The sequence below is a fragment of the Geotrypetes seraphini genome, chromosome 5 (assembly GCF_902459505.1).
Source record: "Geotrypetes seraphini chromosome 5, aGeoSer1.1, whole genome shotgun sequence".
Taxonomy (NCBI): Eukaryota; Metazoa; Chordata; class Amphibia; order Gymnophiona; family Dermophiidae; genus Geotrypetes; species Geotrypetes seraphini.
Window position 1 is genome coordinate 43657903 of NC_047088.1, and position 13398 is coordinate 43671300.

The following is a 13398-nucleotide window of genomic DNA, read 5'->3' on the forward strand; positions in this document are numbered from 1 at the left end:
CACCATTGAGCGATACAGAAACATTCAAACATCCTTAGTCTTGTTGACCATCCCTTTTCAGTGGGGAACCTTACATAACCTTACATAAACGGTGCCAGATGTACATCTCACCATATACTCTTTATAATTTATACTGAGCACTCTAAAACTCCCCCAAATCTTACTATAACCAACCATCTACTACCCCAATAGACCTTATGGCTGCAGGTGACACCTATATAGCAGTATAGTAGGATTTTGGTGGCTTCACACTTTCCACCATAAATGTAGTTCAGAGTGGCTTATGGGCCTGGATCCTCCTCTCTATGGTTCACTAGCCCATCCACTAGGCTACTTAAGACATCTGTGTGCAGCTCTACTAGGCTTTCCCATACCAGGTGCTGCTGTTCTAGAAACAGGTATATATTGTTTCACTCAGATCTTTGTGGGGTGGTAGGGGGTTAGTGATCACTGGAGGTGTATGTGTGTGTGTTTGGGGGGTGTCATAACCTAATCCTCCCAGAGGTCATCTGTTCAGTTTGGGTACCTTTTTGGCATTTAGATGCTTTTAAAATAGATTTAGTTCAGAAGGAGAAATTAGGTCTTACTTGGTAATTTTATTTCCATTAGTCCTTCACACTATTCCAGACCAGTGGAATAGTTATGCCCATTGACCAGCAGGTGGAGTCAGAACACACATGAAAAGCTGAGAGATATAGGACCTAGACAACCCCCCAACTCCTCAGTATTAAATAGACAAGCAGAGTGAAAGAAAGAAAATAAGAGCCTAGCCCCCTTGAATCTTTCCCAACCTGTCTCTACTAAGAAAAAAAAACTTTGTTATAGTGTGCTTGTCCACAAGGGCAGGCATAGTCACAAACTTAAGATAGAGAGGAATCCACAGAGTGGCAGAACTGCAGCTCCACCCACAGAACCAAATAAAAAGCGGGGTGGGGGTGGGGGGTAGGAGGAGCACCTCTGGAATAGTGTGAAGGACTAATGGAAAGAAAATTATCAGGTAAGACATAATTTCTCCTTCCATATCATCCTTCTCACTATTCTAGACTAATATTCAAAAACAGACCTCATTGAAGGAGTAAGAATGGAGCTACATCAACCCAGTAATGCCTGACAAAGGAATGGAGGGAAGACCATGTAGCCACCTGGCAAATATCCGCCAGTGCCAAGAGGGCTACCTTTACCCAGGATACTGTGAGATGTCTGGTCAAATGGGCCCTCAAGAGACCCAGAGGCTACTTCTTCAAAAGCAAATAAGCTGAGGTGACCACTTCCTTTACCCACCTCACTAGAAAGAGCTTAGACGCTGCCAATCCCTGCCGCTGACCTTAGGAGCAGCCTATCCAGGTCACAGAACTGAAAGCTATGTCCATCCACCTGCTTGGGGATAAAAAATACTGAGGAGCTGGTGGGTTGGCTAGGTTCTATGTCTCTCAGCTTTTCATGTGTGTTCTATCTTCACCTGCTGGTCAATGAACATAATTATCCCACTGGTCTGGAATAGTGGAGAGTATGTATGGAATGTTTAAGTTCTATCCAGTACATCTTGGTAAAGGTCTGATTATTGTTATTCTGTGGTACAAGCAAAGCAGTTAACAAAAACCAAGAAGAAAAGACCACGCTGTCAAATTGAGATTTACTTTAATGGGATATACATATAAAGTGGAACCAAAAACGGTTTCTAGCACTTGTGTAAGAAACAATGTGATCTCTTAATACAGTCTTAGCGGCTTCCCAAAAAGTAATGGGTTATTCACATGCTGATTATTATGGTATAAATATTCCTCCCATTTGGCAATTAAAAGTTTACTAAACTCATGGTCTTGAGTTAGGTAACTGGGAAAATACCATTGCTTGGAATAATAATATTAAGTGTCCTTCTGGATGTCAAGCCAAATAGGAGCATGATCAGATATACTAAGTGGACCAATGTCTGCCATGGTAACCAAAAAGGAAAAGTGAGGTAAAGAGGAAAATATAATCTATTCATGATCAGCTTCCATGTGCATAAGATGAGTGTAGTCAAAATCCTTCAAGATGCAGTAGCCACCAAGCATCCACAACATCCAAAGAACAACAGAGTAGAGAATGATACGAGAACAAATTTATCCCCGGCCCTACGGGAACTCATTTTCCCGTCCCAGAGAGTTCTTATCCTGTCCCTGCTCCATTCCTGCAAGTTCCATCCTCATCTGCACAAGCCTCAAACACTTTAAAATTATACGTATTCGAGGCTTGTGTGGTTAAGGCAGAGCTTACAGGAATGGGGCAGGGAAAGAGACAGCGACAAAACTCGTGGAACAGGAAAATTGAGTTCCTGTGGGGATGGGGAAAAATTTGTCCTCATGTCATTCTCTACAAGAGAAGTCTGACAATGCTTTGCCCTTAGTTCCTAAGGAAGTAGTCAAACCTCCAGATTCGTCTTGGTATTGGTCTAAAACTAAGTTAAAATCTCTCAATATAATCACAGACCTGCCTTAGTATCTGGAGCACAGGGCAACTATTCTCTGCAAAAAGGAAACTTCTGCAGTGTTGGGGCCATAGACCACTAATAGTAAAATCTCCCTCTCTTCCAAAATCAGGCCTAACAACATAATAGATGACTCTACAATGGTTGCTCTATAAGGCACGGATCTGGGGAAAAGAACCACTATCCCACCAAAACGTCCTGTCAAGGAAGAATAAAACACCTCATCCACCTAATGGCGTTTCAATTTCTGATGCTCTGCATCCATCAGTCTGGTCTCCTGGATGCACACAACATCAGCCTTATAGCAATTAAGTTCTGTGAGAATTTTTTTGCACTTCGCTAGAGAAGTGATTCCCTCACATTCCAGAAGACTAGCCTTTAATAATATAAGTACAGGATACCATAGTGAAAAATAAACAGTACACTCCAAGAGCTCAGCCTCTCTGAGTGCATAGAGGTTCAAGAGCCAGCAACCTAAATCTATGAACCCTGCCTGCAACAGAAGATCCTTCAATAGCATAACAGATCAAGAAAAATGTAAGCCAAAATTGACCAGGATTTAGTGGTGGTTGAACCTCGTGGAATCCCCCCCAATATAACCACCCAAGCTTTGAGGCACATTGCCTTATGTACTATCCCCCCTCCCTACACCCCTCCCATCCAACCATCCCTACTAACACCAAGATGCACACACGCTCTCCTCTGCAAACAAGCACAGAGATGCAAAGAGATTTCTAATAGATGCCTGTGCCCCCCCCCCCCCACAACATCATCACAGTATGCATAACAGCTTACACCTATCCCTCTCTAAGACAGACTTCAGCAATGTGATATCATACCCAGATGGGAATTATCGGGTAGTATTTAATGGTCCCAACAAGTCTAATTTGTTAAGAAAGTCTTGTGCAGCCACCAATGTGGTGAAAACATTCCATTTCCCATCGTGATACACTTTAAGTTTCAAGTTTCAAGTTTATTACAAAATTTGATTAATCGCCTATTCCAAATTCTAAGCGATGAATAAATCAATAAAATTACAAAGTTAGGGGAAACAAACATAACTAACAAAAAAACTAAATCTATGAAACATAATCAAAGCCAACTTTACAAACATAATAAAACACAAGGAAAGAATAGGAAAGAAATATAGTCTGATTAATAAAAAGAAAGACATTTAAGGTCAAAAACAGTAGGAAGGGGAAGGAGAAAAATATAAAGATACAATGAAACTCCTAAGCAATTCATTTAATCATTGAATGCATCTTTAAAAAGAAAGCCCTTGTTTGCTCTTAAATATGAACCGTATCTGCTTCTCATGGAGCATGCTACAAATAGGCGTGAACTTCATCCTTTGCTCCATCAAAGCTGCTGAAAAGTCTTCAAAAGTGCACACTTGATGACTGTCATATAGCAATGCATCTCACTTAGCCCTGTAAGACCTCAGAATTTCTACTTTGTGAATATAATTGTGGCGCTTCACAAGGATGACATGCAGCTTCATGGAGTCCTGGGCCTTGCGGCTTAGCCAATGAGCACGCTCCAGCTCCACAGGGGCCACCGAGGATGGGAGATCAAATTCCTGTGCAATCCAATCTTCAAGTTTCTATTATCAAGCTGGAATCAGGCACTGTCTCAGAAATGCCGATAAACTGCAAATTCCCCTGTCTTGCATAGTTTTCCAACTCCTCTAATTTATCGGCTTGCTTAGTTAACTGACCGCATAACTCAGCCAGCTCTGTTTTCAGCCCAACTGAAGAGTCCTCTATTGTGGAAAAACTTTGCTCCAACTCACTTTTCTGGCGAGTGGTATCTGCCAGGAGAATTTCAAAATTAGATAATTGGGTGGACAATTGGAGCAGACAAGGATCCAATGATGCCACCTTTAAACTTCCAAGGGTTCGAGGCCCCGATGTTCACTATCCTACTTCTCAGATTTCCTACAAGCCTTTCACTTGCCTTGTCTCCTCTTGTTTGTAAAATGTTATATCGACTACTTTTGTAAATTCCCCATGCATGGGCTCTTGTCTAATTGTAAATCACCTTGAACCTTTATAGGCAGAGAGCGATCCACAAATCTCTGATGAGATTAGATTTTATGACTTCCAAGTGTTCTGAGGTAAGTTGCAAGGTTCGATCAGGAAATGGGTCCACCATCTTCTCCTTCACAGGCTTCACACGCTGCCAATCTCTTTTCTGCATCTTAGTGCTCATAGATTTCAAAGATTTGGTCACAAATTTGTCCATAAATCTGTAGCAAAAGTTACTAACCCAAATCATGCAGTTGCAAAATGAAGGGAGAGTAATTAAAATAGAGATGATGTCGGGAGGGTCTTGAGCCAAGCCAGAGCATGTCTACTTCCACTCATTGCATCATATGATCCTCTTAATTTTTTTAAATTAATTATTCAATTACCATGACATTTAAACTAATTGATTTAATTTAGGTTAGGCATAGATTTTAGTTAGGCATTCCTAGGCGGTCTCAATTATGATGCTTAATGGTGCCTAACTTGGGCGCTGTTTATAGAATCAGGCCCTTACTGCCTACAAAATAGGTGGCAGTAGGAGGCTCAAGTGATAATGGGAAATTTAGCACATGGCCATTAAGAGAAAAAAGGAGCTTTCAGCCATTTTACTCATGCAGTAAAAATGGCCTTAGAGCGTAGAAATGACCCATGTAAGAACATACTATGGTCACGTTTTACTGCAGTGTGGTATAAAGGCCACTTCGTTGTGAGACTACTAGAGACAAAGTACCTGTATAGCAGGGATCTCAAAGTCCCTCCTTGAGGGCCGCAATCCAGTTGGGTTTTCAGGATTTTCCCAATGAATATGCATGAGACCTAGGTGCATGCACTGCTTTCAATGCATATTCATTGGGGAAATCCTGAAAACCTGACTGGATTGTGGCCCTCAAGGAGGGACTTTGAGATCCCTGCTGTATAGAATATGTAAACTGCTTTGGTTGTACCACAGAAAGGTGGTATATCAAATGCATTATGCTTACCCCTCCATCCTTTCACTCTTTTGGCTTTATTAAATTATCAGTATTTCATACCAGCTTTCTCCATGAACTCTCTGCCAATGTCTTTTGTGTAAATGCTAGTAAGATGCCCCAAATAAAGGTGTTGAATCAATATCATAATAAAAACTATTTTAATTGTGTACTTTTATTTTTTCTATGCAAAGTAAAGACTAAAAGGAGTAACTTTGTAGGAGGACAGCAGTGTGAGATGTCCAAACAGGTGCCTAGAGAGGCCTAGTGTCTATATAAATAGACTTCCAAAACCAGCCCCAATAGTGCAGAAATATGCATGTACAAATTTACAACTACTCTGATAAAAGCATAAAAATATGTGTGTGGTCTACAGTGCACACTTACCTGTTTATGTTATATGTTTGCATATCACAGCTCTGCCCCCACTCTGCTCAAACTACACCCTTGCATACAGATTTCCTAAAAGTAAGCACACTGTTATGCAAGTAGAGGGGCATAATCTAAAGAAACATCTAAGTCCAATTTGGATGTATGGTGTTAGACGCCTAAAGTCGGCAGTGGAAAAATGTCTATTCTCAAAAATACTAGAATGGGTTATTTCTCTGAAAATCATCTATCTGGACATCCAGGCTATTGATCGTCCAGACCATCAGTAGGTCTATCTTTATACCACATTTTCAACCCAAAATTCATCTAAGTTCCAAACACCCAGAACAAGACCATTTGGATGTGGGAGGGGCCAGCATTGTGATGGACTGGCCACCTGGACATGGCAACAGAGCAGTAGAGCACCTTATAGGGCACTGCTGTGAACTTCACAAAAAGGGTGTCACATAAACATCTCACCACAACTCCCTTATAGTATATGGTGAGCCCCCCAAAACAGACTAGACCCGCCTGTCTACAACCCCAATAGCCTTTATGGTTGCAGGTGCAGGACAGCAGTACAGTAGGGTTTGGGGGTTTTATGTTGGGCTCACATTTTCCACCATGAATGTAGTGGTTAGAGTGGCTTATGGGCCTGGGTCCTCCTCTCTATGGTTCACTCGCCCACCCACCCCCGGCTACTTTAGACACCTGTATGTAGCTCTACTAGGCTGATGTTCCAAAGGCAGGTATGTATGTTTTTATTCTGATATTTGTGGCAGTGTGAGGGGGGTCAGTGATCACTGGAGGAGTGTATGTAGGTCTTTACATTGTCTCTGCAGTTGTTATCTGGTCACTTTGGATACCTTCTTGGCACTTATACCTGCTTTTACATCGTCTAACTCACAACGTATAAGTTTCGTCCAGGAAGTCTCATGAAACATTCAATTATCCCTGCAGATGACTAAGTCTAGGTCAGCCCACACCCGCCCTAACCTCTCCTCCAGATATACCCCTTTTAGCTCTGGGTGCACAGTGGCATTCAGAGGCCTAAAAAGTCCATGGATATGTCTAGAAAGTTGGTTTGATTATTATCAGCAATTGCACGACCTGTCTTTTAGGTCGTCCAAGTGTCGACTTGGGTAGGTTTTTAGATGTATTTAAGTCTCAATTATGAGCTCCATAGTGTAGTTGCACAAGCATGCTTTACAAAGAGTAAAAGCTTTATAAAATTATCCCCCCTCCCCCCACAATGCCACAGGTACGGTAGTTGGAAATAAGACACCTGCCTGCTGTGACCTAAAAACAAATGTTCAATTTACTTTCACTGTGTACTCTGAGCCTAATAGATTTTCACTGCATGTTGGAGAGGAAGGAGGGAAGAAGATAGTGTTCTGATAAGTAGGAAAGCTCCAGGGAGCACTTTCAGCTTTTTGATTTTGGCTTATATGGGCAATAATTTAAAAATATGGGATGGTTCTTGAGGTGGATGATACAAGTAAATATTGCATTTATCTCTCATACCATGAATGGATGAGGGTGAGAAAAAAATAAATATTCTACCTGCAAAAGGACAAAACTGGGCTCCTGCTGGCAACAAGCTGTTACTTGGTTTTCAAGGTTAAGGGGAAGCTGTGTCAACTGCTGCTTTGCACCCTGTGGAAAGTGAACTTAATAATTGCTATGAGGTCTTTGTAAGAAGCATTTTACCCAGAAACACAGGAGTAATTTTATAACAGGGTGCCTAAAAACATTTCCAAATCTATATCTATTTTATGCCTATGTGCAGTGACATAATAAGGGGGGGGGAAGACAGACAGACCGCCCCGGGTACCGTCTTGGTGGGGGCGTCGGCATCTCTCCTCCTCTCTGTTCCCCGCTCCTTCCCCGCTGCGCGCACGTGCCTTTAATTCATCCCCACCCTACCTCTAGCTCTTTGCTGACGCAAGCAGCAGCTCCAACCTGCTCCTCACAGCAGTCTTGGTCTTCCCTTCTGACATCATTTCCAGGTTCCGTGACTAGGAAGTGATGTCAGAAGGAGAGCCGACACCGGCAAGTTAAAGATGCTGCTCGTGCCTGGGAAGTTAAACAGGTGCAGGGGAAGGGAAGGGGAGCATGTGCAATGTGTGTGTGTGTGGAGGGGGGGGGGGCGTAGAAGTGGGCAAGGGGATGCCTACCACCCTCGCTACACCATTGCCTATGTGTTTATAAAATAGGCTCCCAGAACTATTCCCAGCTGTGCACAAATGCTCTCAAAGAAATGTACATCTGCTCAGAAGTAGGTGGAATAGCCTACTACTATTACTAATGGTTAGTTCCATAGGCTGAGACCCAGATGAACTGATGAATTGAGTTTGATTCCCATTGCAGCTCCTTGTGACCCTGGGCAAGTCACTTAACCCTCCACTGACCACGTATAACCCCCCTCAGAGACACTGAGGGCTCCTTTTACTAAGGTGCGCTACACTAAATATACACGCGCGCTAAATGCTAACGCGCCCATTATAAGTCTATGGACGCGTTAGCATTTAGCGCACGCTAAAACGGCTAATGTGCCTTTGTAAAAGAGGGGGTGAGTTTACTAGAGACAGAAAAAAAGCATACCTGTATATAATATGTAAACTGTCTTAGCTATACCACAGAAATGCAGTATATCAAAAGTAAAGTGCACTAAACAATGAATGGATTAATACATATAAATAAAGTAACTGTTACCATGCTGGTCATGACAGTCAGGATGCACTAGCTAACATATTAATTGAACAACAGGCTATGGGCATGATACTTTACTATGTGCTTTCACCTAAGCTGTGAGCTTGTTCCTGTGCACCTACTTTGTACTTGAGCAATTTCATAACAGCTGTATACTGTAATCAATGCTGTGCGAGAGTCCTCCAATTGCATTTCTACCAATAGGGGGTGCTGTTTCAGTATCACTTTTTTAATAGAGGAACAGGAAAGCTCTGTAGGACTCCAGGGAACCTGCCTGTCTCTTGCAATTTAAAACATGATATTGAAGCATCACCCCCCTACAGGAATGAAGCAGGAGGACTCCTGCAAAGCATAGAGGAAACATTGCTTATAATAGTCATTTTTTTGTGTTTAAAATATGCTTTTATATATGGAACAAAATTTATAAAATTGTATATGGAATAGCATGCTATACACCAGTCACAAAAATATTGTGGAGTTTTTAAAAAATATTTTCTCCAAATATCCACAAATTGCTTTTTTTGGTTAATTATATAAATCTATCCTGGAACTGTACACCATATAACTTCATAGCTGGAGTTTAAAATCTTAATAGAAAAATATTCATAAGAACATAAGAATAGCCTTACTGGGTCAGACCAATGGTCCATCAAGCCCAGTAGCCCGTTCTCACGGTGGCCAATCCAAGTCACTAGTACCTGGCCAAAACCCAAGGAGTAGCAATATTCCATGCTACCAATACAGGGCAAGAAGTGGCTTCCCCCATGTCTTTCTCAATAACAGACTACTGACTTTTCCTCTGGGAACTTGTCCACACCGTATCGCCATCCAAGATTAAACATGACCTAGACTGAGCTCCTTATCTTTCTACCTAAACCCGTTTCTCCTCTTCCCCCTCTGGAGGTTAACAATTTAGAATACTGGATGAATGAAGAAACTCTTGTAAACAATAGTTTTGAAACTGAAAATTAATTTTAAATTATATTTGCAAATTAAAAATTAATTTAATACCTTTTGATATGAACTGAGCCAGATATAGGAATGCTCTTCATAAAGCCAAAAATTCACATGATTTTGCTGTATTTGATATACTCTAGTCTGGTGAAAGGATTTATGATGAGCCACTGTAAATGTTTAACCTCCTCTTTTACAAAGCCGTGCTAGTGGCTGCTGTGCGGCAAAAGCCCTGAATCCCTTTAAATCTCTATGGGCCTCAGGGCAGTTACCACAGCAGCAGCTGCTAGTGTGGCTTTGTAAAAGTGGGTGCCATTTATTTCTTATTTTATTTGTAATTACCTGTAAACTACTTTGCTGCTTTTGTTGAAATTTGGCATATTAAATTATTTAAAAAGCAATCAGCTAGGATGTATCTTTTCTTATTTCCATTTGGAAAAGACAGCAAAACACATTTTGCAATGAAATCTACACACCACACACACAAAATATTTTTTTTACGAAAAACTTAACACATGTCACATGTTGTAGGTGTCTAATTACAGAACATTTCGCCGATTGCCATAGAACTGCAGCACAGGTTTAGAGATTGCTCTACTATGGTACACAATGCAGTGCTACTTCAGGAAGTTTGAGCCCTTCACAGGGCCAGCCCAATTAGAGGGCTGTTGTTTCTAGGTGGCAGCAAAGAGCAGCTGGAGTCAAACAAAATAGGTCCACTTCTGACAAGCAACAAATTGGAAGAAATAACAGGAGGTACTTCCATCAGCAGAGAGAGTGGGCAGTTTTCAAATATCCCAATTCCCAGATTATTCTGGGAGGAGTGGTGTTGGGCCTTAAAGTTAATAGAGGGCCCCCAAGGCTAACGGTTTGCTTAATGTATAATGCTCTTGCACTAGCCTTGGTCATACATCACAATATACCTGTCATAGCAATGTCAGATGCATGATTTTATTACACTAAAAAGTTTATGAGGGAGAAGAGGAGAAAGAATGAAACTAGCTTCTCTATGATTATATTTAAATCCTGCCCAATAAGCCTAATGTACTTTCTCTGGCTAGCATGTGGGACTGACATCTGTTCGTGTGGTGAATGCTGCATTTTGACATACTGTATACACCTTCCTTTTCCAAATAAAGTACGCTTTCACTTTCCCACCTAATAGGTTTTAAGGGGCACAACAATAGAATAGTGTGTGTTAAAATCTGTTAGTGCCGTCAAAACAAAATTAATTCAAACATAAACACCTACTTAAAACATTTACAACTTTTAATTCAATTATACTGGCTTCTTTCTGCAGTGATCAAGTGACCTCAACCAGTGGCGCAGCAAGGATGGGCGGCGTGCCCCCTGGCAATTTCCTCTCCGCCCCCTCCGCTCCTTCCGTGTCCCCACGCCACACTTGCGCCATCCTTTCTCACCCCGTACCTCTAAATCTTCGCCAGCGCGAGCAGCTTCTCTGACTGCTACTCGTGCTGGCTTTCCCTCTGACATCACTTCCTGGCCCCTCGACCCAGAAGTGATTTCAGAGGGAGTCAGGCCTGCACGAGCAACAGGCTAGAGTAGTTGCTGGTGCTGGTGAAGATTTTAAAGAGGTATGGGGTGGGGGAAGGGAGGAAGCAAGCGTGGCGTGGTGGGGTGGAGAGGTTCTAGCACCCCCAGCAAGATGGAGCCCGAGGCGGTTCGCTCCCCCCTACGTTGCCACTTACCTTTTACCCACCCTCTCCTGAAAGAAAGTCACAAACATGACAGATATCCCCACTAGGCGCAGAAATTCTTTTTGTAGTTTGATTGCGTACTTTGAAAGGGGGGGGGGAGGGCATAGGGCAAAATGTTTAAAAAGTCATATTGGCACTGAGTGAATGGATCGTATTCAGCATTATCACCTGCAACATAAGACAGAACGATCGCAACCCATACTGGAAACTCATCTTTTAGAAGTTAAGAACAGATCTTAGCCTCCTGAATTTTAATTATGTTCAGTGTGATAAATAATTGGGAAGGGGTAAAACGCGGACCTCGCGGACCTTACGGACCTCGTCCATGAAATGACTCAAATGCAGCAGCCGCTTTACAAAGCCTACCTTAATGAGATTATTGAAAGGCCCTATTCGGAAGATCTGACAGAGAAAGGTCTGCATCTTTAGAAAGTCCACTTCAGGTCCCACAACTTCAGAATGGAAACTGTTGTCCTTCAAGTATTCAGAGAGAAGTCTTTCTAAAACCTTCCTCTTACGTTTTTCTTTTCGTCTTCTCCAGAGCGAAAGCTCCACAGAGCAGGGGCTGTTCTTTACTGTGCCTCTATACAGCGCTGCCTACATCTAATAAGCTGCAATAGTCACTGTCTGTTTGTGGCATACTACATCGGGACTACTGTGATAACTTTTAACTTGGAGGGTGCAACAAAAGTCTCTTGCTTCAGTTTTGAACTGTTACCGCCCTAAAGTCAGACATCAGGACACCGCCTGCACTCTTTTGCTTCTAGCGCGCCAGTCGCCGGCGACCGAGGGGAAGTGCTTCCCGCTGTCACTGACCAATGGCAGCTCAGACAAGCGGCTGGCGGCACCCTCGCGGGCTCCTGGCAGCGCGCCGGCAGCCAATGAGAACCGCAGACCCGCCTGCCCCTCTGCAGTAGTGTGGCGAGAGCTCGGGCTGCCGAGGAGAGTTGATGCTGGCCCCTGGTCTCCGGCTGCGAGGTCGGGCGCGCGCGCTCCCTCTAACAGGCGCTTCCCCGCCCTCCCGCTTTGAAGCGACCAGCCCTCCTGGCTGAGCGAGTGAAAAGGAAAAACCTCTCACAATCTGATTGTTTCTTTCAGTTGTTTAAAGTGGTTTTCGTTTACCGTCACAGGAAAGTTGTTTTTGTTTTTTTTGTTAGGTTTGGGAAGTATCCGGGGAAAGTGACTGGATAGAGTTTCGCTGCTGCTCCGTAAAGGTGAAGTGGGGAGGGGTTCAAAAGGAAGAGCAAGCGAATTGTTGGGAAGCGGCGGCGCGAGCTGCTGCTGCTGCGCGCGGAGATGCTCTGCGAGGCTCTCTTGCTCGTGGGGCTGCTGCTGGCGCGGAGTCGGGGGGAGCCCACCTGTCAGCAAGTGCGCGCCTCCTTCCACGCGCTGCAGCCCAGCCTCAAGTGGGTGCCCGAGACCCCCGTGCCAGGTGAGTGACGAAGCATTCTCATTGGTGAGACTGTTAACCTCCGCTGCCGTGTGTAATCTCTTCATAAAGGCGGTTAATAAAACCCGATAAATAAATTCAGATGTGGGCATTTGAGAAGAATAGTCAAGGCTTTTAAACGCCTGACTCTTCCCCACTGTTCCGAAACCACTAGCGCTCTGCATTTATAAAACTATATTTTGTACTGCGAGAACTGTGATCGGGTAAGTTAGTCTTAAAAAGGTGATCAGCTATGGGATGGAAGGTCTCCCGATTACTTCTGGATGCTCCCTTATCTAGCACCGGCAGGACTGAATACCATCACTGTATTCCCTTTCATGTAATAAATAGTACACTAGTATTGTGTTTATCAGGTTGTCTTTGCTGAGAAAAAAAAAGATGCCAACGATAAGCCGCTTTCCAAAACGCAGTCCTTCAGATACTGTTTTCTGTGTTTGAGTTGTTCAGTGTGTATCTAAATACATTTTGGGGAAGTATGTAAATGATCTGTGTTGGTTGCAAAGCGTGTGGGCGGCACTAAAGCGACACCTACTAAGACAAAGGAGAAAGATTATTAACTGGAAGACATAATTCAAAACTTTTGATCAGAAGTTTTTTCCAGAGATTACAGTTAAATGGGAGTACAGATGTCAAATGATTCAGACATAAATCCAGGGTTAAGTGAACAGTATTCCACAGTGCCTATGAGGACATAAGAGATGGTTAAACAGAGCTCTGCTAAAAGCAAAAATAA

At 43.0% G+C, this 13398-nt stretch overlaps 1 protein-coding gene and 1 long non-coding RNA gene across 3 annotated transcripts in view; one reads left to right on the forward strand and one right to left on the reverse strand.

Moving 5' to 3' along the window:
- Window positions 1–12066, reverse strand: part of LOC117360856 — a 49151-nt gene extending 37085 nt beyond the window's left edge. Inside the window, exon 1 of the long non-coding RNA XR_004539539.1 lies at window positions 11582–12066. This is a non-coding gene — a long non-coding RNA (uncharacterized LOC117360856). The remainder of the gene's footprint in view (window positions 1–11581) is intronic.
- A 65-nt stretch (window positions 12067–12131) lies between these two features.
- Window positions 12132–13398, forward strand: part of GPC3 (glypican 3) — a 472642-nt gene continuing 471375 nt past the window's right edge. Inside the window, exon 1 of one of the 2 annotated variants that reach the window (XR_004539536.1) lies at window positions 12132–12647. Coding sequence is in view for 1 of the 2 variants with exons in the window: in XM_033945373.1 (XP_033801264.1) it covers window positions 12512–12647 (136 nt within the window). In the remaining variant the exon portion in view is untranslated. The remainder of the gene's footprint in view (window positions 12648–13398) is intronic. The other variant, XM_033945373.1, reaches the window with a different exon arrangement.